This window comes from Eublepharis macularius, chromosome 1 (genome assembly GCF_028583425.1).
Source record: "Eublepharis macularius isolate TG4126 chromosome 1, MPM_Emac_v1.0, whole genome shotgun sequence".
Taxonomy (NCBI): Eukaryota; Metazoa; Chordata; class Lepidosauria; order Squamata; family Eublepharidae; genus Eublepharis; species Eublepharis macularius.
The window spans coordinates 135614326-135635788 of NC_072790.1; the positions used below are offsets into that span (position 1 = coordinate 135614326).

Genomic DNA, 21463 nt, shown 5'->3' on the forward strand with positions numbered 1-21463 from the left:
GCTAATTCAGATTTTGAAGGACATGAAAATCAGGTACAGATGGGAGTTACCGGAAGGAGTGTCCTTTGAGTTTGGAGGGGCCAAAAAACGCATCAGATCTGAGCGAGAGATGGAGCGATTTATTAAGGACAATGAAAAAGACTTACCAACAAGATTATGAGTATGGAGTGTAAAGTATTATCTTGGAATGTAAATGGACTAAACTCACCGAATAAGAGGAAAAATACTTTTCACTGGCTACTAAAACAAAAATGTGACATTGTTTGTTTGCAAGAGACCCATATCAGAAAGCAGGATGTAAAATATTTAAAATCTGGAAAATTGGGCAAAGAATATGTAGCGGCCTCCAACAAGAAAAAAAGAGGAGTGGTGTTGTACATAAAAGAGGAGCTACAGCCAAAATTTGTTATGAGAGATGTGGAAGCTAGATTTGTAGCAGTGGAATGTATTTGGAATTTAAAGAGAGTGTTGGTAGTCGGACTTTATGCACCTAACGGTGCAAAAGAAAGCTTCTTTGAGGATTTAAGGAAGCATTTAGACGATCTTGCATACGACCAGATAATTCTTGCTGGAGACTTCAATGGAGTGACAGACTTGGAACTAGACAAAAAGACTACAACGGCACAAAAGAAAAGAGGACTATTACCAAAGCTTTTTTTTGAGTTGATTCAACAAGAGACTCTTGAAGATGTATGGAGGAGAGAATATCCTAAAAGCAGACAGTTTACTTTTTATTCTGCAAGGCATTCTACATTATCAAGAATTGATATGATCTGGGCCTCAAAAGACTTAGCATTATGGACTAAGGAGGTAGAAATAATGCCTATGGTAGGCTCAGATCACAACCCAATTATGTGGAAATTTGGAAAAAAGAGAAAAAGGAAAGCATGGAGAATAAATGAGGACTTGTTACAGGAAAGAGAGAATATGGAAATACTGAGAAGAGAGACAAAGTTTTTTATACAATACAACGTGAATAAAGAAGTACCAACCAATAAAGTTTGGGATGCTTACAAGGCGGTTGTAAGGGGCATACTAATGGACTTAAATGGTAGAGCAAGAAAGAAGAAAGAGGAGAAAAGACAAGAGATTGAGGAGAAAATAAAAGCCAAAGAAACACAGCTAAAAAAGAGACCAGGGAAAAAGAAGGTATACCAGGAAATTAAAATACTTCAAGAACAGCTAACAGCAATGAGCAATAAAGAATTGGAGTGGAATCTCAAAAGACTGAATCAAAAAGCGTTTGAGGGTGCTAATAAACCTGGGAAGTACCTGGCATGGCAATTGAAGAAGAAAAGGGAAAAGAAGATAATAAATAAAATTTGCGAAGATAACAAAACGTATTTGGAGCAGGCTACCATTAGTAGAGCCTTTTATAAATTTTACGCTAAGCTGTATAATAAAAAAGAAGTAAACAAAGAATCAATAGCGTCATATTTGGAGAAAACCAAACTTCCAGAAATCTCGGAAGCTTGGAGAAATAAGTTGAATAGTGAAGTAACTGACGAGGAAATAAGTAAGGCAATACAATCTGCAAATCTAGGAAAGGCGCCAGGGCCAGATGGACTTACGGCTAAATTCTATAAGACAATGGCTAATGAACTGGCACCATTCCTAAAAGAGGTGATGAATGGGGTTTTAAGGGATCAAAGGATTCCAGAAACTTGGAGTGAAGCGAATATATCATTGATCCCAAAAGAGGGCCAAGACCTGACTAATGTGAAAAATTATAGACCTATATCGCTACTCAACAATGACTACAAAATTTTTGCGAAGATATTGGCGGAGAGATTGAAGGGGTGGCTCTCGGAAGTCATAGAGGAGGAACAAGCAGGCTTTTTGCCAGACAGACAAATAAGAGACAACTTAAGGACAGTGATCAATGCTATTGAATATTATGACAAGCGTTGTGACAAAGAGGTTGGTTTCTTCTTTGTTGACGCTGAAAAAGCGTTTGACAATTTAAACTGGGACTTTATGTTTGCCACTATGGAAAAGCTACAATTGGGAGAAAGATTCATCAGAGCAATTAAGGAAATTTATAGAGACCAGACTGCAGCAATTGTGGTGAATGATGAATTGACCAAGAAATTGACGATAAGTAAAGGAACAAGACAAGGTTGCCCGTTATCTCCATTGTTGTTCATTTTAGTATTGGAGATTCTGATGATACAAATACGTCAAGATGATGAAATTCGTGGAATAAAAATAAAGGACTATTCATACAAGGTCAGAGCATTTGCGGATGACATAATGTTAATTGTAGAGGACCCATTGGAGAACATGCCAAGAGTGATAGATAAGATCAAGGAGTTTGGAGACTTGGCAGGTTTCTTCATTAACAAAAAGAAGTCAAAGATATTATGCAAAAATATGACTAAGCAGAAACAACAATTGTTAATGGAAACAACGGATTGTGAAGTAACAAGTAAAGTGAAATATTTGGGAGTCGAATTAACTGCAAAGAACATAGATCTATTCAAAAACAATTATGAAAAACTATGGACTCAGATAGAGAGAGACTTGATTAAATGGAATAGATTGAATTTGTCATGGTTGGGTAGGATTGCAGCAGTTAAGATGAATGTGTTACCAAGAGTAATGTTCTTGCTACAGACAATACCAATCATCAGAGACTCCAAACAATTTGAAAAATGGCAGAGGAAAATATCAGATTTTGTTTGGGCAGGCAAGAAGCCTCGAGTGAAAGTGAAAGTTTTACAAGATGCAAAGGAAAGAGGCGGAATGCAACTGCCCAATCTGAGACTTTATCATGATGCAATCTGCCTAGTTTGGTTGAAAGAATGGATGACATTAAAGAACAAGAAACTATTAGCCCTAGAGGGATATAAAAAAATATTTGGATGGCACGCATATTTATGGCATGACAAAGTAAAGGTCAACTCGATGTTCCTGCATCACTTTGTTCGGAGAAGTCTATACATAATCTGGAAGAAGTACAGAATTTATCTACAAGAAGGAACCCCTTTGTGGGTGGTTCCATATGAGGTGATAGACCCGAGAGCTGTTGATAATGAACAACAATGTTTAACGTATAAAGAAATAACTAAAACTGAAGCATCCAAACTTAGAATAAAGACACAAGAGGAACTATCACCTAACTACGATTGGTTCCAGTATAGACAGATCAGAGACTTATATAATTCGGACTCTGTAAAGGGAGGTATACGAATAGAGAATTCGGAACTAGAGCAGACCCTTCTTAAAGAAGATAAGAAAAGAATATCCAAGGTATACCAAGTACTGTTGAAGTGGTATACCGAGGATGAGATAGTTAAAACACAAATGGTGAAATGGGCTATAAACTTTAATAAAGAAATAACAATGGAGGCATGGGAATACTTGTGGAAAACTACAATGAAGACAACGACATGTATTAATATCAAAGAGAACATTCATAAAATGATCTATCGTTGGTACATGACACCAAAGAAGATTGCGCTAGGGAATTTGAATACTTCTAATAAATGCTGGAAATGTAAGAAGCATGAGGGCTCCCTCTATCATATGTGGTGGTCGTGTGAGGTAGCCAGGCAGTACTGGGGGGAAATAATAAGAGAAATGAGTGAAATTTTACAATTTCAAATTAATAAGAACCCAGAACTCCTGCTACTGAACTTGGGAATGGAGGGAATTCCAGCCCAACACAGGACGTTGATATTTTATTTGACAGCAGCAGCTAGACTTTTGTATGCGCAAAAATGGAAAGTACAAGAAGTGCCAACTATTGAAGATTGGACTTACAAATTGCTGTATATGGCTGAAATGGACAAGATGACAAGAAAATTGAGAGATCTGGACTCAGGGCAGTTCAACACAGACTGGGAGAAGCTGAAACAATACCTGGAGAAGAAATGGGAGGTGGGAGGAAAACTGTGGCAGTTTGAGAACTACTGAAGTATTGAAGTAGAGGGGGGAGACTTTACCGGGGGGAGAAGAGATAAATGTGAATTAATAAGCAGTCAGATTAATAGATTGACATATATATAGATATATATAGGTTAACAAACAGAACATAGAGAAAATAATTAATTATAAGGACTAAATATAAGGAGCGATTAACTAACAATATTTTCTTTTTTTTCTGACAAGTTTTGTACCAAACTGAATGTCTGAAGATATAGATGGGTCAAATTGATTGACTACGTGAGGAGAGATATATAGAACTATTATAAAAAGATAGAATGAGTAATATATATAGAGAATAAGTCAAATTGTTTGATATAAACGAATGTATGATCTATATGGTTTATGATATATAGAAATACCTGAAATTGAAAAATTGGGATAAATTGTTTATCTAAGATGGAAACAAAGGCTTACAGTTTGGGCATATAATGTTAAAAATAGTTAAGGATGTACTGCTTAGAATAATGGAGAATATATATTTGTTTTAGATAGAGGAAGCTAATAAAAGTAAGGGAAAGGGGACAAAGTAAGGACATACAATTGAGCAGTGAGAGCTTAGCCAACCAGAAGGGGCAGCTATTGTCTCAGTCAGAATTGACAAAACTTAATTTTGGTCAAAGTTGCTACCAGAAATTCTAGGAGTAAAGCTGGAGTCAGTAACTCTCTCCAGCTGCAAGCACGTTCCATGGGGAGTGTGAGTCCATTTAAGACAGTAATATGCAACTTCCTGGATGTCTCATTTTAACATCATAAATAACTTCATATAATCTAGAAAAGAGTCCAGTAGCACCTTTAAGACTAACCAAATTTACTGTAGCATAAGCTTTCGAAAGCTTATGCTACAGTTAAGTTGGTTAGTCTTAAAGGTGCTACTGGACTCTTCTATTTTGCTACTACAGACTAACATGGCTAACTCCTCTGGATATAATCTACAGTGACTCACCTTCACAGGGATCTCAATTTGAAGTAATCAGAGGAATATTTTACATAGAATTGACTTCAAATCCAACTTTTTAAACCTACCAAATGGTCTCCTTTATCTATGACCTTAAGAGCCATCCTTTTTAATACTTTGTTGGGCATATATTCTTGTGTATGTTGTTTGCTGAGAGAGGAAGCAAACATTAGAAACTCAGAAATGGAATTCTAAATTGGGAAGGTAGACCCCTAGAAATTATACAAGGGTACTTTCAATCTACCATAATCCAAACTAGTACAATGTGTCAGAAACACGAAACAAGAAATTTTATTAAAATTTTGAACATTTTCTAAACATTTCTCTTGTTTTCTGTTAGCCTAGCACATGTTAAAGGTAGGCCAAACCCACCCTAAATTTCAACCCAGGAACACTCCTCTGAACCATACAAAGTAGATATATCCAAGTTCAGGATGTTATATCACATGATAAACTTGGCTCAGTGCTATCATTCATATAGAGTGTTAGCCTAGGTCTCCATGTTATGTACTTCCCACAATCACAGTAGTGTATGTTACAGTGTTGCCTTGGTTTTCAAGTCTCACCTGTACCTAGTACACTTGAAAGTCCATTGTACTAACTGCATGCTTCATCCTATACAGTCAAAAAACATCATATCAGTACAGGTAGCCACAGCAAGCTTAGCAGAAATTGGCAGAAATATCTGCCAATGACACCAATATCAGAAAGTTTTATTTTTTAATCATAATTAATAATAGTATCATAAAGAAGCTGCAATGAATGGACTGATCTCATTTCAACAACAAAAGAACAAAAATACATTTATTAAATACTCTTTATTCCAAACCAAATAACCTATAAATTCTGTGCAATGGTTCTTTTCATCTTAAAGGATATTTTTTTCTCTTTGGAAAGAATTTCATGAAGGGTAACTACCTATATTTAAGCATCTGTACCATATAGTGCAAAACCTGATGTTGTGATGAGCTATTGTTTGCCAAAAGTCTGTCACTGGTAAGACTACAATGTATTTCCCTTTTGTTTAAATACTGCTAGCTGTGCTGTTCAAGACATACAGGTCAGCTTTTCATGAAACCTAGTTTATAAACTGCTATAGGTGCTGCTGTTGTTTCTTGTAATTTTCTTCTGAACTTAGTACACTTAGTTTTCTTCTTTGTGCTGCAAAGAAAAGATGGTAGTGCCTAATCATAAACTGATACTCAAGGACAACTTCAGCCATAATTCCTCACTTATTTTTAAGAACTGCATTCTTTTAGAGCACTGCATAAAGAATCTATCTTTAAACAGAAAATTAGCATGTCAAGAACTACAGTCTCACCAACTAAGACGAACATTCAGCTTGTGTTTGATGTGAGAGAATAATTTCAGCAATGGAGCAATTAGCAAGTCAACTATTAGAAATTACTCAAAAGAAATTGTCTGAATAACATCACAGTTCTGGCTCTATTTGCAAGCTGTATATCTTGAAGACACATTCTCCCAGTTGATCACGTTCCAGATAGCTTTGAGATAGTCTGGTCTAACATTTTTATATTGAAGATAATAGGCATGCTCCCACACATCAATCCCTAGCAAGGGAACAAGACCTAGAAAAGAAGAAAATGCATACATCTTATTTAGCTAACAATACTTTAATGCTTGAAACAGCATTGAAAGAGCATTCATTTTTCCATTTTTAGTTAGTACTAAGACCCACATGAGCTTCATACAGTTCAGAGACATATACAGTATTGATTTTTAAGCAATTTAAACACAGCAGAGTTTATTTTTCAAAGAAAAATGGAGACCAGGGTCTTCAGGACACTTTTTTAGAATATTGTATTGTACATGGGGATGATTGTTTTTATATCAGGATAATGTGGTTGGACAGAAAAGGGCAATGGATGCACAATCACCTTCCTAAGGATATCATATGTCTTTAGGTTTGTCTTTTATAGCTGACACACGTATCTAAAAGTGGATGAGAAGTGTTTGCCAAACAACCACAAGTCAGAGAGGTGAATAAACTTTTAACAAAAACAGAGGTAAAGCTTTCGGGTCTTGCATAGTTCCTTCCTATGATTGGCAATATGGTGTGTGGCGGGGGGGGGGATCCCTGCAGAATTGTGTCTAACAGTCCTACTTGATCAGCCAAGAAGTTCAACTAGTCCAGCACTCTGGTTACCACAGTGACCAGCCAGAATCTTTAGAAAGTGCAGAAGGACATGCAGGCAACAGTTCACTCTTGCTGCCGCCAACTTTCCTTTGCATATGGGGTTTTATTTAGTTATAATGGCTAATGGCCATATCCACTGAGGGACTTAACCTCCAGGAATTTAAGCCTCTAAATTCATCTAAAATAAGATAAACAAGTCAGCTACACAATAAAACCACTCCTTTATACATTGTGTCCGTCTTGAGAAGATGTCACTTTCTTCAGAATTCGTGTAGAATTTATAAAGAAAAAAATTAAAATAAACCATCAAAAGAAATCAATGTTAAATATCCAGTCATTAAAAACAAGTTTAAATGAGTGCCTTCCACTTCTTCCTGATTATCTATTGCAAATTCTATACAATTTTTATTTTAGTCTAAAGATATTTAAAACAAAAGTGACCAATGAATTAAAATCAATGCCTAGCACCTCCTAAAAGTAACAGAAATAACTGGTTAGCAAATTGCTTCTGCAAGAAGTCTCCACCTATTGCACAGCAAATCTAGTACCTTCCAATGTCAGCAGAGAAAACCTACCAGTGGTTCCTTGGAGAGGGTCTTGATTGGAACAGGCAGCAAGCTGTAGTCGACCTTGTTCTTTGTTAAAACCAAGCCATCCCCATCCTGAGCCTTGGACACCAACTGATACATTTGTCAATTTCTCCTTAAAGTTTGCAAAGGAGCCAAAATCACGTTTAATGGCTTCCATTAACTCCCCTTCAAAAGAGACCATAATGAAAAAAGAAACACACACAAAAGCAGCACAGTAATTTTCCAATTAGCATCCTAAAGAATTCCCATGCACATAGTAAACCTGGTAAACACTTAACCATGGTCAGCAGAAAGTAACAGGCTGCAGAATCACTTGTTCCCTCTACCCAAAACATTTATAATTATCCCTATCTTTTACTTGTTGCCTTAGCCATTCTTAAGCATCACATTAATATCAATATTAAGGCTTAACCAAGATTAAGTAACTAGCTTCAAACTTTTTTAAAAGAATGAGCCCTAGCTGGTAATGCTGTGACAATGTAATGGAAGCATGAGGGGAAAAAAGAAGGGCCAAGCAAAAGACAATCACTGAGGATCTCTACTAAGCTATGGTTAAGGGATCTTCAGCAGTTCAAGTGTACTCTCTATCCTGAAACTTTTCAGTTCATTCTACACCAAACAATAACTACAGATATCTATCAGCTTTGCCCAGAAACTGTAATTTGACTTTTTCTTAATCATTATCACTAATGTTAAAAGTACCATATAATATCATGATGCAACATCACAACTACATAGTTGTCCCAATTTGAAGAACCAAAGGCTCAGAAGAAGATTGCACATGTACTGGTGTTTCCAAGATTAATAGTGTGAAGTTCATTAGCTTATGCACAAGCTGTCACGATATACCTCTAAAGTTACCCTCAGTAGCCTTACCAGATGGTCCGAAATAAGAGTGAACCGTGACTTACTTACTATACTAATTAAAGATACAATGTAACAAAATATCAATCAGTCTTTATACAGGAATCAAAGTTAATTGAAAACAAACTCTAAATGGTTATGTAGCTGGCAACAGTCAATACACTGAAGGTGCAGTGTATGAAGCAGCTAGCAGCATCATACAAAAACAATATAGTGCAAAAGTGCTTAGTCAATTCTAAATTCTAAAGTGCAAGGGCTAGCTTCAACAAATCACACCTCCTTAAACCACAGAGTATAGACCCAACTTAATGAGTAACAAACCAAGATGCATGGTCAGTTACATATCAGTTTTCATGCACAGTGGCCGTTCGCCATGATTCTTCTCTTTTGGTAACTGCCAGGAGGAAGGGGTTATCAGAAACGGGACTCCTCGCTAGCAAACCCATTACAGTTACTATTCTTTCATTTGAATATTCTTGATGTATGAATTGCTATAAGCCTTGTGCTACTTATTGAAACTTACTTATATCTTGTATCTTGGTTTGCAGCTAGCAGCATCATACAAAAACAATATACAATATACACTTTTTCCGTAACTCTCTCTGTATTGGGGGTTATCAGATGGTCCTGCATGCATTATTAGTTATTCCTTCTGTACAACCAGCTTTTGCACTATATAAGTAATCCACTTGCAGAAATTTGTGTGTGCTGGGTCAGGGTTACTATTAAATTTTTCTTCTTATGCAGTTTTTTTTTGGGGGGGGGAGTCTTCCCCAATATAAGTATTAGCCTCTATAGAAAGCCAACAATTTTGCTTTCATTATTTTTAACTGATATTTAACATGTAACATAAAACATTCTAACCAGTGTCCTGATAGTAATTTTACACAGATGCCAGCCCCTGACACTGGACATGGGAAAGCAATGGATTGACAGTAATGGCATCCTGATTCTTTGTGAACACTGATTGGACCAGGCTAAACTACTTCAGTGGAAGCACCTCAGGAGTGATTTCAGTTGCGTAAAACAAAAGTAAAACTTTTAGACACAAAATGTAATCTTTTTTAAACCAGTATTACAAGTTACAATAAAACACAGCGCCTGTTTACAAACCTTTAGGCTCCCCTCCACCATTTGGAGAAAGGTTTGTCCAGAAAACAGAATGATTGATGTGACCTCCACCATTGAACTTCAGAGCTGGCTGAAGAGACACCTGAGCCGTAACATCACCTGGAAACACAAAGATATATTAGTACATAGCTGCACCACCATCATAAATCTTTTTTATTTTTATCTGCCACAGAGCAGACCACTTAGATAACAGTACTACTGACAATAAATCAGTTGCTGCGTATGAGAGATCAAGCACTTGTCGATGAAGTAGAACTATCTGAATTCTTTGAGACATACACTTGTGCCTCAAAAAAAATTCTGGAGTTCTCCAGAATTACAGCTGATCTTCAGACTACAGAAATCAGCTCCCCTGGAGAAAATGGCAGCTTTGGAGTTTGGCAATACAGCCTCACATCACATGAAGCTGCCTTATCAGGGATGTGCAGTTCAGTTTGGTAATCCCTTAAAAATATGGAACGCCATCGGATTCGGTTGAGTTTAGGATTATTAAACTGAAAAGGGAAACTGAATAAGATTCAGAATACCCAAACTGAAGTTTACTGAATTAATTCAGAAAACTTCAGTAACCACAGCTGGACTGTTCCTTTGCTAAGGAACAGCAAAAAAATACTGTTCCCGGCCCTTTTTTCCCAGATAGGAGGGGTGAGAAGAGGGAGAGTGAGGCAGAGGCAGGAGGAAGGGGGAATGAGAAAGCAAGGGCAGAGCGAGTGGCCAATCCTTGCAGGAGCTCTCCTTCTCTGACCAATAGGATTCTCTAGAAGGAGAAACTGCCCTGCAAATAGTTAAATAGGCAAGCTTGCCTGAAAGCAGCATCTATTTTGTGTGGTATGTGGTTTGCCTGGAGATTGAGACACTGCATGACTGCTGCTGGCTGTTAGCTCTCTCTGGACTGCCCTGCTTTAGAGTTGATTCCTGCCTGTTGTCTGTTGAGATGTAGTCTGCTGCGTCACTTGGAGGACTTCTGTTCTGCTTCTGCATCTGGAGGACTTCTGAATTCCCTAGTTTGAAAGTTGTAGACTATGGCAACTACCCCTCACAGTCTTTCACACCCTTTCTACCCACTCCAAACCTCCCTTTTCACATGTTGGGCAGTATGGGGGCTTCAGTTTGGTTCTGTTGGACTGTCTGGTGTGGATCTTGCATTTGGGAGTGTGCCTTTGGCCACGGTAGTCTTGCTCCATGTTTTTCTGCAGTGGGAGTCAGTTTTGATTCCCCCCCCGTAATAGGAACAAACGGCGTGGATGGGGCACCTTATTCAGGGGTCCACAGAATCGGACTCCAGGGTCCAATCTTCCTGAAACGTGGGGGGGGGGGGTCTTTAGACTGAGGACAGTCAGTAGTAGGTCATCTGCAAATTTGGTGGATTTTCTTTGCAAAATGCCACCACCAGCTTCCTGGATAGCTCCTAGACATTATTCCCTTAGGGAATAATGGAATGGTTGGGCACCTTCTTTGGAGGCCCATGGAGTCCAATCTTTATGAAATTTGGAGAACTTTAGAGGGCAGTCAGGAGTAGATACTCTGCAAATTTGGTGAAGTTTGGTTGAAAATTACCACACCAGGGCACCAGATAGCACCCCCAATTTAATATCCCATAGGAAAGAATGGCGGAACTTTACCAAATCAGTTTGGTAATCAGAGATTGCCAAACTGAGCTTACTAATTTTTTTGTACACCCCTGTCCTTATACAGAATCAGACCATTAGTTCATCATCAAGGTCTCAGGAAAAGTCTTTCACACCAACTCTTGCGTGATCCTTTTCACTGGAGATGACAAGGATTGAACCTAGGGCTTTCTGCGTGCCAAGGACCGCTGAGCCAGGGCCCCTCACATCCCTGTGAGCTCCTTTCCCTCTCCATACTCTGCCCTCCACAGGCTTCACCTCCCAAATTTTCCTAGCCCAGAGTTGGAAATATGGGAGTTCACTTTTTAAAAAATTGGTATTATTTGGATCTGGGCATCCAGAATACCATAGACACTCAGTGTTCTGGATATTAGGGTCCAAAATGTATGATCTGGTATTCAAATTCATGTTTTATTCAGGAATCCAAATGCATTAGGTTCCACTATTCCCTATGGGGGATCCTATCTGGGGGCTAGGGGGGGGGCATTTCTCATGAAAATTCCATCAAAATTGCAGAAAACCTAACCCTTCATGTCCACTACAAATCCCCAAGTTTCAAGTCAATTAGACCAAGGTGTCCGGATTCTATGGGCCCCTGAACAAGGTTCCTCCCAGCCACTCTCCAATGTAGCCATTGGGGGTGGGAATTGTATGCATTCTCCAGGATAAAGAAGGCTTACCCAAACCAGAAAGAGCAACCACTGACCCAAAGCCTGCCCAAAAGAACAAATAAAGCCCAACAGAACTGGAGAATCCCAGCAGAACCCACATGCAGAACTCTTTGCCCTGACAGTACAGCTTGGGTCCCCCTCCCCACCTTTCCTTTGCTTTCCCAGCCAAGGAGGGAGGGAGGGAGATGATTCTCAAAACTGAATGGCACTGCATGTTAGGGAGAGCTGCTGCAAAAGTGCAGCTGTTGCATTTCGAGCCTTGTTTGGATTTCTCAAGCTCCAGTTCTGCTGAGCCAACACCCAGTCAAACCAGCTCCAAAGAACTGCAGATATAACTCCCCTAGTCCAAACTCTTCACAATCCTTGTAAGAGGGGAAATGCTGCAGCCCTGCTGAATTATTAAAAGGATTGCTTGTGGGAAACATGAGAAAAGCCCATAAGGAGCATTCTCTTACACAACCTTTATCATCCAAGCACGATCTCTGAAATGATTCCCTTTAATTATTGAGCAAGTTCCAAGAACTGGTTTTTTCAGCTTGTGCCAGACAGCTGGGCTGGGGGCAAAAGGGCCACCGACTAAGCTTAGACCTAGTAGCATTCTAAACCAGGAAAATGGAACACTGGTGGTGTTTGCTTTCCCAGACCTCACCTCGAATGCTAAATAAGCAAAGCTGAACATGGAGATCATAACAGGAAAAGGAGAAGAGTTTACTGAAGGAGATAGGATGCTGGCTCTGTTACACTGGTAGCAGCTGCTACAAAAGAGCTCAATGGGCTATGACCAGGCTTTTTGGAACTGGGATAGCTGGTCTAACTGTTCCAGCCACATGCACCCCAAAGATTTTTTTTAGTACCTTCCTTTTCTGAAGTGAATATAACTGGAACAGTTTAGACTTGCTTGTTTTTTGAGAGATGCTGAAAATGGTCTTATTAGGTTATCAAAAGCCCACATGCAGCACCTTGCAGTTGTATTTTCTCTGATGAAAAGCTGAACATACTATAGATCAAAACACACACTGAGTCTTTTACTATCACTTTCTAAAATTTGTATGGTTATTGACTGCTGATTTTCCGTTTCATGTAATTTGAGTAGAATCCTTATATCAGGCTATGTATTATTTACTGGCAGCATTTAGAAGGCAGTCAAGGGAAATTCCCCAGAAGCAATGTTGAAGGTGGTTGTTTGCTTATCTTGGGGCCATCAGCCAAGAGAGCACGGCTGCGTTTGTTTAACCATTAAGCTCTCAAAGGTGCAATAGTACTTTTCCTCCCTTACTCTTTTTTTTCTTTGCATAGCTTGTCTGGAACAATTAAAGAATACAGCATACAGCCCTAAGGAAGCTGTATGCAAGCACAACAGTAAAAAAGACAAAAAGACAATCTACCTTCTAAAGGGATACTCTAGAAGCTAAATTCAAAACTATTTCACATACAGTCGACTTGAAGATTTGTCAAGCCCCAAATAAGCTCTGCTGAAATACACTGGAAGTGTAGATAAAATAATAGTAATAACAACAACATTTGATTTATATACCACCCTTCAGGATAACTTAACGCCCACTCAGAGTGGTTTACAAAGTGAGGTGGGCGGGGCTAAGAGAGCTCTGAAAGAGCTGTGACTGACCCAAGGTCACACAGCTGGCTTCAAGTGGAGGACTGGGGAATCAAACCTGGCTCTCCAGATTAGAGTCCTGACACTCTTAACCAAACTGGAATAAATTCAAACAGTTATACACGAGATTATCCATGTCTTGATTGCCAATCCAAAACTGAATATTTTGAATGTATTCTGAATGCTCCCAAAGGAAAAGATCCTATAATCTCCACAGGCAGTTTATTCCATTGGCGTTCTGATAAAAAGCCATGCTTGTAATTTTTAGGTTTTGCTCTCAGGAGTTGCCTTTATAGAACAGGCCATCTCAACTCCTGAGGAAATTTAAAAAAAACCCTACCAATTCATATAAAATGCTGGTATTTTCCTACTGAGGGCCAAACTCCCACACTACTACTGAATTCAGGGAGGTTTCAGAAGAAAGGGGGAAGTTTTCCAGGGAAAGCTTCTGAGGAGAAATATCTCAGAAAAATTCAGGTATGAACACAGATGCCAAAAAAGATCATAACTCTGGACTGCAGCTATAGATTGAAACTTCTTCATAATGTGCATTTTAGTATTTAAATTGCAGTTCTTACATTGATTCAGTGTCCCACTAAGTTAACTCTAGCCTTAATGTTGTAATTCCAAGGTTATCTGCAAGCTTATCTTAAAATACAGTACAATGGAAAGTATATCTAGTAACTGAAATAAATATTGGCCAAATCCTTCCTATACAAAAAATAGCTGCAGTGGGCATAAAGTAAGGTAAAGGCACTGTGTGCACTGGAAGAAACCTGAGCTTCCATCACTACATACTTAAAAGCCTCAAGCTGGGAGCTTTTCCTTCATCTTCTAGATTTCCAAAATTTATAATCTCAACACACAAATGTGGAGTGATTTAATTAAAATGAGTTATATTTGGTTCAATTCACTATTTTAGTTTTTAAACTAGTTTTCAAATATCAGAGTTGCTTTGCCACATTATGTAATCACAAAGGTTAACAGAAGTCAGATTTACAAACACTAGAATGTGGGAGGGGGTGCCTGTTCGGAGCTTCACCTGCTTATTGGGACAATTATTACTCTAATTATACCAAGTGACTGGCAAATTATAACTGTGATATATATATAACTGTGATAAAAAATACTAATAAAGGTGGCAATCAAAACTGCTTGTTGATGAGAAAAAAATGTAAACTCCCCCCCCCCCCCCCGGCCCCGGCCAGTAGAGATCTATACAAGTTCTTAAGTCCCTTTCATTACCATTTAGTTACATTCTGAAATCTTGTTCAGGAGCAAAAGGTGTAAACCACAGCTCCACTGTATGATTGCTGGGAACTTCACAAATACAGAAGATGGTGATCTCTACACCAAACAGCCTCAAGACTCACTACAAGAGACAAATAGGCAGACACACAATGACAGACATGAAGAAACACCTCTAATGAAAAACAATAAGGCAACACACACTCTTACTTACATAGGGCTATCCATACCTTTTGCCAAGGCCTCTTTGTATTTTTCTTCTGTAATATTCAAGTTATTCACATAGGTAGCATGATGTTTGCTGTGGTGAAGTTGCATGATTTCTGCACTAATATGGGGTACCAGGGCACCATAATCATAAGGCAAGTCAGGAAGTGTGTGCTTTTGCCTGGAAACCAGGCACCCAAGAGGTGCAATCAGTTTAGTGCCATTTCTAAAACAGAATTAAAAAAAAGAATATTTGATTATTAAATGACAGTGCTCTTATTCTACCTACTTTGTGGGTCTGCCATATTACTTAACACATTACTATTATTTTATGCAAAGCAGAATCAACACAGAATACACATTTAAACATATTAACATGTTTTACAAACGCATCATATTTTGGGTAGGACCACTGCTCTGTCTATGCACATGGTCCCAGGTTCAATCCTCAGGATCTCCAGTTAAAAAGAATCAGACAGTAGGTGATGAGATGAAGCTTTGTCTGTGACCCTGGAGAGGCTGCTGCCAATCAGAGAAGACAATACTGACCTTGACAGACAAATGGTACAACTCAGTATGAGGCAGCTTCGTGTGTTACATTACACTAAAGAAACACAGTTACAACATCTACATCAAAATTAAGTTGACTGAACATTTAATCTGCCAACTTTTTCATTCTTTACTGCAACCCTCCAAACAATGTAATCATACACAGAGGAACATTATTATCAAATGGAAGAGCTTAAGACACTATACTGCTCAAATGCAAGCGAGCACAAGACGGCACACTAATGATAGACAGAGATAGATCCCTCTCAGCTTTAAGTTTGCTCACATGTCAACACAACAGTTCTGGAATTGCTACAGGTTATAGAAACTTTACTTATTGGTCACTAAGCTGCCGGAAATGAACTGTGGGAGGCAGTACAGTACAAGAAATAAGAGGCAGCATAAACCAAAGAATCAGCTGGGATTCAAAACAGTTACACTTCTGGTGAAAATCTGCAAAAAACCAAAGCCAACCAACCAAACATTTTTAAACTATCAACTACCTACTGTTCACTGTTTAGGGCTGACCCTAAATCTGGATGCTACAGAATAAACTCCGAGTCCTACAAGGATCCAAGAGCTTGAACACTTTTGTGTTTAGAATTGCTACTCTAAGATTTGCAAAGCAAGTGTGTAACACAACTTCTCCTGCAGGCACATCTTCTCCTTAAATTTTCTCTGATCAAGTTCTTCTCCTTAAACCCAGACACATGGGAAACATAACTACCAATTGTGGAAAATTACTTATTTAAAACATTTCTACTCTACCTTTCCACCCAAATAGGGTCCCCAAATGATAAATATCAAAACATTTCAACATTAAAACATTTAGGACATTAAAACAACATTTAAAAAGAATATATATTTACATATATTAAACAATTCAATAAAAACATATAAACAAGCACACACAACACAAACAGGGAGAAGACTCAATAGCAGCTATAGGGATGATGCCAAAATAAAAAAAAATACCCCTTTCACCTGCTGGCAGAGGGAGACAGGCGAGACTCCTTCCAGAAAGACCAAGACAACTATGACTGAGAAGGCCCTTCCTCAGGTTGCCACCTGTCTAGCTTCCAATGAAACGGGCACCCGAATCAGGGTCTCCAAAGGTTACCAGAGTGAACAGGCAGGTTCATATGGAAGTAGGAGACCCTTCAGGTATGCTGGCCCCTACCCATATACAGCTTTAAAGATCAATACCAGCACCTTGAATTGGGCCCAGCTGCAAATTGGAAGCCAGGGTAGATGGAACAAGACTGGAGTGATATGGGCCCTACAACCCACTCAACATTCTGTCTGCAGCATTCTGTACAAACTGTAGCTTCTGTACAGTCTCCAAGAGCAGCCTACACAGAGTCAGTTGCAGTAATCTAATCTAAATGTTACCGGGAGAATACACCAGTGGCAACATCTTTCCAGTCCAGGAAGGACTGCAGCTGGCTCACCAGCTACAGCTGGTAAAAGGCACCAGTTCACCACTGCACCTGTTTATCCAACAGGAGGCCCAGGTCCAGCAGCACCCCCAAGCTACAGACCTGCTCCTTGGCTTTAGTGGACTGTAACCCCACCCAGAACGTGAAATATCCCACCTTCCCCCCACCAGTGGCACCTCCCTTTTGTCAGGATTAAGCTTCAGCTTGTTAGCTCTCACCTACCCCAGACCTACCTCCAGGCACCTGTTCACAGTTTTTATAACCTCCCTGGGATCTGCTGGAAGTGCGACTCAGAAGTTAGGGAGAAAAGGGATATCATGGCAGACGTTCCCTTGATAAATGAGTCATAACATATTTTACCTGGTTCCAAGGAAGATGCTTTTGATTTTTTTCCATAAGGGCCTACAGAGTTACTTGCAACTTCGAGCGCATTCACTCCTACCCTGCCATGACCCAAGTTTCTGCCTCTGCCCAGTTGGCTTCCTTCCAAACACCTCATTGCTCCACTTATCTGTCTCAGCCTCGTCCCGAGTTTCTAATCTCCCGCCTTTCCCTCTACTACGCAGACTCTACTTCCTCGGCAGGCCCACACGTTGCCCTTGGCCAGGAACGCCGAAGGTCCTCACCTGCCCCGGGAGACCAATCGGCAGAGCATACCGGCGATGGGGCCCAGAGTCGGAAGGCAAGGGCGAAGCAAGGGCGTCCGACGCAGACAGCTCAAGCCCTCTCTCACCCCAAGCAGCCGCTGCTCCTGCCTCTCTGTGGGAGGCCTTCCGTAGCCAGCAACGCGCCTGCGTAGCCTAGCCTCTCCCTTCTCTCAGCCAACGCCGAGTAGGGCGGGGAGAAGGTGATTTCTGTCAGCCAGTAATAGAGAGGGCCGGTCTGAGGAGCCGAAAGCAGGCGGGTTAGGGCGGCGGTGCTACCGCGGCTCTTCAGTCTCTTTGCTTCTGGACTTCTGAGCCGCTGCTTCCTCGAGACAGGCCGAATGTGACACTGCGCCTCCGTATCGATGAAATGTTAAATTTCTGCCCGCAGAAAGCCTTTTGGTCATTTGTGGACTCTGGTCATATACTTATTGCCTTTGTTTACTGCATGGCTCCAGTATACCTATCTTTCCTCAGGAATGAAGGAGCCGCCACATGATTTATAAAGGACAAGGTTGCTGAAATGCTTCTTATCGTCCACGAGAATAGCAAGAGTTTAACGTGAAAAAGAAAATAAACGTGTGCTGAACTTAATTCAACGTGCTTTGCTGAGAGAGTGAAGTAAACTAGCGCTGAAAGACCGGGGGGGGGGGGCGTGCACTCTTCTGCGACTGAATGCACGTCAATTTTCCATTGTAATTAAAGATGTGTTTTGCTCCTTGTTTTGAACGTTCGTGGTTGACTGCTATGCACACATAAATGCAGCAAAACCAAAGAATTTGGAACTGGGAACAGAACTCAGCATCCCGAGATACCCAAGAGCGTGAACAATACCTCCTACTGATATTTCACTGATGGGTGTATGAGTGTCCAGGCCTGTGTCCTGCCTATCTTGTCAACCCTGCTAGAATTACTCAAAACATTATATGCAAATTAATTAATATAAATAGCCCAGAATTCAGCAGAAGAGGGGAAAGGTGTTTATAAAAATGAATACCTGGGCTTTTTTTTTAAAAAAATGTATTGACCATTTCAAAATTCAACAATTCATTTTCATGTTCCAAATGCCAGTGGCAAGCAATTTTAATTTCACACAGATTTTTTTCTTTTCAAATGGTTTTAAGTCTGGCCTTCAGATGATCACCGCACAGTATTTCTGGGTTAACTGCAGCTCAGCAGTCCTTGCAGGGATCCCCTGCCCCATTGATAAGAACTCTCCTGCCACAGAATCTCCAAAATGTAGTAATGGTACAAATATTTGAACACACATCACAATCCTTGAACAGTTAGGATTTCCAATACAAATCTCTGTCATCCTGAGAAAACATTTGGTATACAGCAGCATAGATACTGCGCTAAAAATGTATTCTGGAAATGAAAGGGCTCATTAAAGAAAAAATAATACCCCCTCCAAAAAACCCAGAGCTATTTATGTTATGTATAGTCTGCCTTTCTCACTGAGACTCAAGGTGGATTACAGAGTTTAAATCAATACCATCAACAGCGGGACATTCAATAAGCAATAAATTTGAATACAAGCATAAACATGAATAGACGTGAAACACTTGATATAAACCATAATTAATCTGACAACATATTAAACAATGCAGAAATTACCCAGTAGGGATCTATCTACATCAACGGACAGTACCGTCTATAGTACGTGTCCCTTTACCAAAGCATCTCTCAGCCATTTCTTACAGCACAGTCCTATAGCCTGAGCAAGAAAGCCCTCCTAAATAATTCAGTTTTGCAGTTTGCAGAAAGCCAAGAGTGGGAGCTTACCTGACCTCTTCAAGTAAGCCATCTCATAAGGTAGTGGCCACTACACAGAATGCACGTTTATGAGTTGATCTTGCAGAATGCTCCAGATAAATGAAGCCACCATGGCAGAGCATAGGGAAAGAGGTCATCCTGCAAATATGAGGTGTCAAGGCCATGGAGGACTTTGCGATAGCCAAAACCTTGAATTGAGTCCACTAACTCATGAGTAGCCAACTGAGTGACTGCACAATGGGAGTAATATGCACGTTCCACCTAGCTTTCGATAATAATCAAGCTGTGGCTTAACTGAAACAACCAGACTCAACTGACCCTCTATTAAAAATAGGAAGCACAAGGTCCTTCAAAATCTCCACATTCCTAATTTGGCAAGATAAAATTAGGCTTGAATGTTTAAGCACCGTTATGAAACCTGGTTCTAGTTATCGCAAAATAAGCAAATGTCTCTATTGTATTCTTTTTAGCTTGCAGATAGGTGGCTCACGTAAAGGAAGAATTTCTGCTTTTATCATAAACAAATGAGCATGTCACCCAGGAAGCTAGACTGGAATTCTTCTCCCTGGTATGCAAATTTTCTAGTAAGCATTCATTCTCAAGATCCATCCTTTAGTCTGCAATGATGGATCCCAAGAACTTTTTCTTTGTGAGAAATAGGGTTTGATCTAAGGAATTTGCCTACAGTACATTATAAGGTTGAAACCCAAACTCAACGGGGAGAAAAGCCCAACATTCAGAAAGGGAGTTTAAGCACTACTTGACTAAAGGGTAGGTGCCCACCTACAGATTCAAAAGCTTGAACGATCAAAGATACATACTAACCAATGGAAGAACGGGCAAGCTTATTTCAGACTGAAAACTGGTAGAATTTACATATTCAGTTTTCTTTTTCAAGTTCCTAATAAAACTCATTCTTGAGTATTTATGGGTAGATTCATAGGAGTAATACAGCAAATAACATGGAGGAACTGTGAGGCAAACAGTATAAATATGGCCTGTAAGTTTGAAGCAAAGACCACAATCTTTTATTCAGCATGGTCCAGGCAATGCTGACACACAAGGTTATGTCAGCAGAGTGCATAAATTTCAGGTAAATTCCAGGAATGTTTGCAAAGGTATCAGTGCACAACACATGCACTGGCCTGCTATCAAACTGTAAACAACAAGAACCTCTATATGGCATTGTGTTTTCCCCACAACATTCCTTACAAAGAAAAGGAGACATTGATGAAGACTCTTAAGTTCAGTTTTTAAAACATATAGCCTGTATCAGACTCAGATTTCAATTTAAGCCGTTGAGAGAACAATTATATATTAAAAAAATCCATCATACCCCAACCCTCGTGCCTTTTCACCATGACTTACCAAAATTGTGGTTTTGATGGATCCACAATACCCTCCATAATATAAAGGCCACCAAGTTTACCATTTTTGACAAAACCATGGAAGTGTGCAATTATTCACCCAGACACTTCTGAAGGGAACTTCTGACTATTGAAAACTTTTAAAATCTTCTTGGGTCCCTGTGGTGCCACCATACTCAGATCCTGTTCCAGATGCTGCTGTAACACAGCTATGAACAATATACTTTGTGACCATTTGCAGCAATTCCTAGCAATTCAACTCATAGTAGAAGTTATACTACAATGGCATCTGATGCATCAGTGCTGGTACTTACAAACTACAACCGCACCTAAAAATTCTGCCATGGAAAACATTTTGGCCAAATGCTCCTTTCTCCATTCACAACTGGGAGGATGTAACTATGAGTTTGTTACAGAAAAAGTTCAGTCTTTGCAGCAATGCTTGAAGCACCAGGCTTCACCTTTACCAATTAAGACCTTAATCTCCACTGTAAACCCATCCTGAGCTTCTTCACAGTGAACATTCAGTAACAATGTAATTACATCATCATCTACTAGTAGTTTTCAGGCCATAAACTGGGACCCTTAGGGGGTCATGCTGAATTACAAGCCACTTTTTTCATGGATAGCACCCATCCTGCCTCTCGCTATATATTAAAGGAAATACAGCAAGGTGATGCCCCTTAGTGGTGGA

General features: G+C 39.6%; 1 protein-coding gene across 2 annotated transcripts; it reads right to left on the reverse strand.

Moving 5' to 3' along the window:
• Positions 1-5668: 5668 nt before the first annotated feature.
• Positions 5669-17752, reverse strand: SOD2 (superoxide dismutase 2). Of its 2 annotated transcripts, none has more exons than XM_054990322.1 (5): positions 17640-17752; positions 15018-15220; positions 9611-9727; positions 7619-7798; positions 5669-6474 (listed from the first exon to the last, which is right to left on the reverse strand). In XM_054990322.1, exons 2-5 carry the CDS (start codon positions 15103-15105, stop codon positions 6332-6334), a joined length of 528 nt encoding a protein of 175 aa, XP_054846297.1. In that variant the 5' UTR covers positions 15106-15220; positions 17640-17752; the 3' UTR covers positions 5669-6331. The 2 variants fall into 2 exon arrangements, with proteins under 2 accessions (XP_054846297.1, XP_054846287.1); XM_054990312.1 differs by having other exon boundaries at positions 17609-17750.
• Between the last annotated feature and the right edge of the window lie 3711 nt (positions 17753-21463).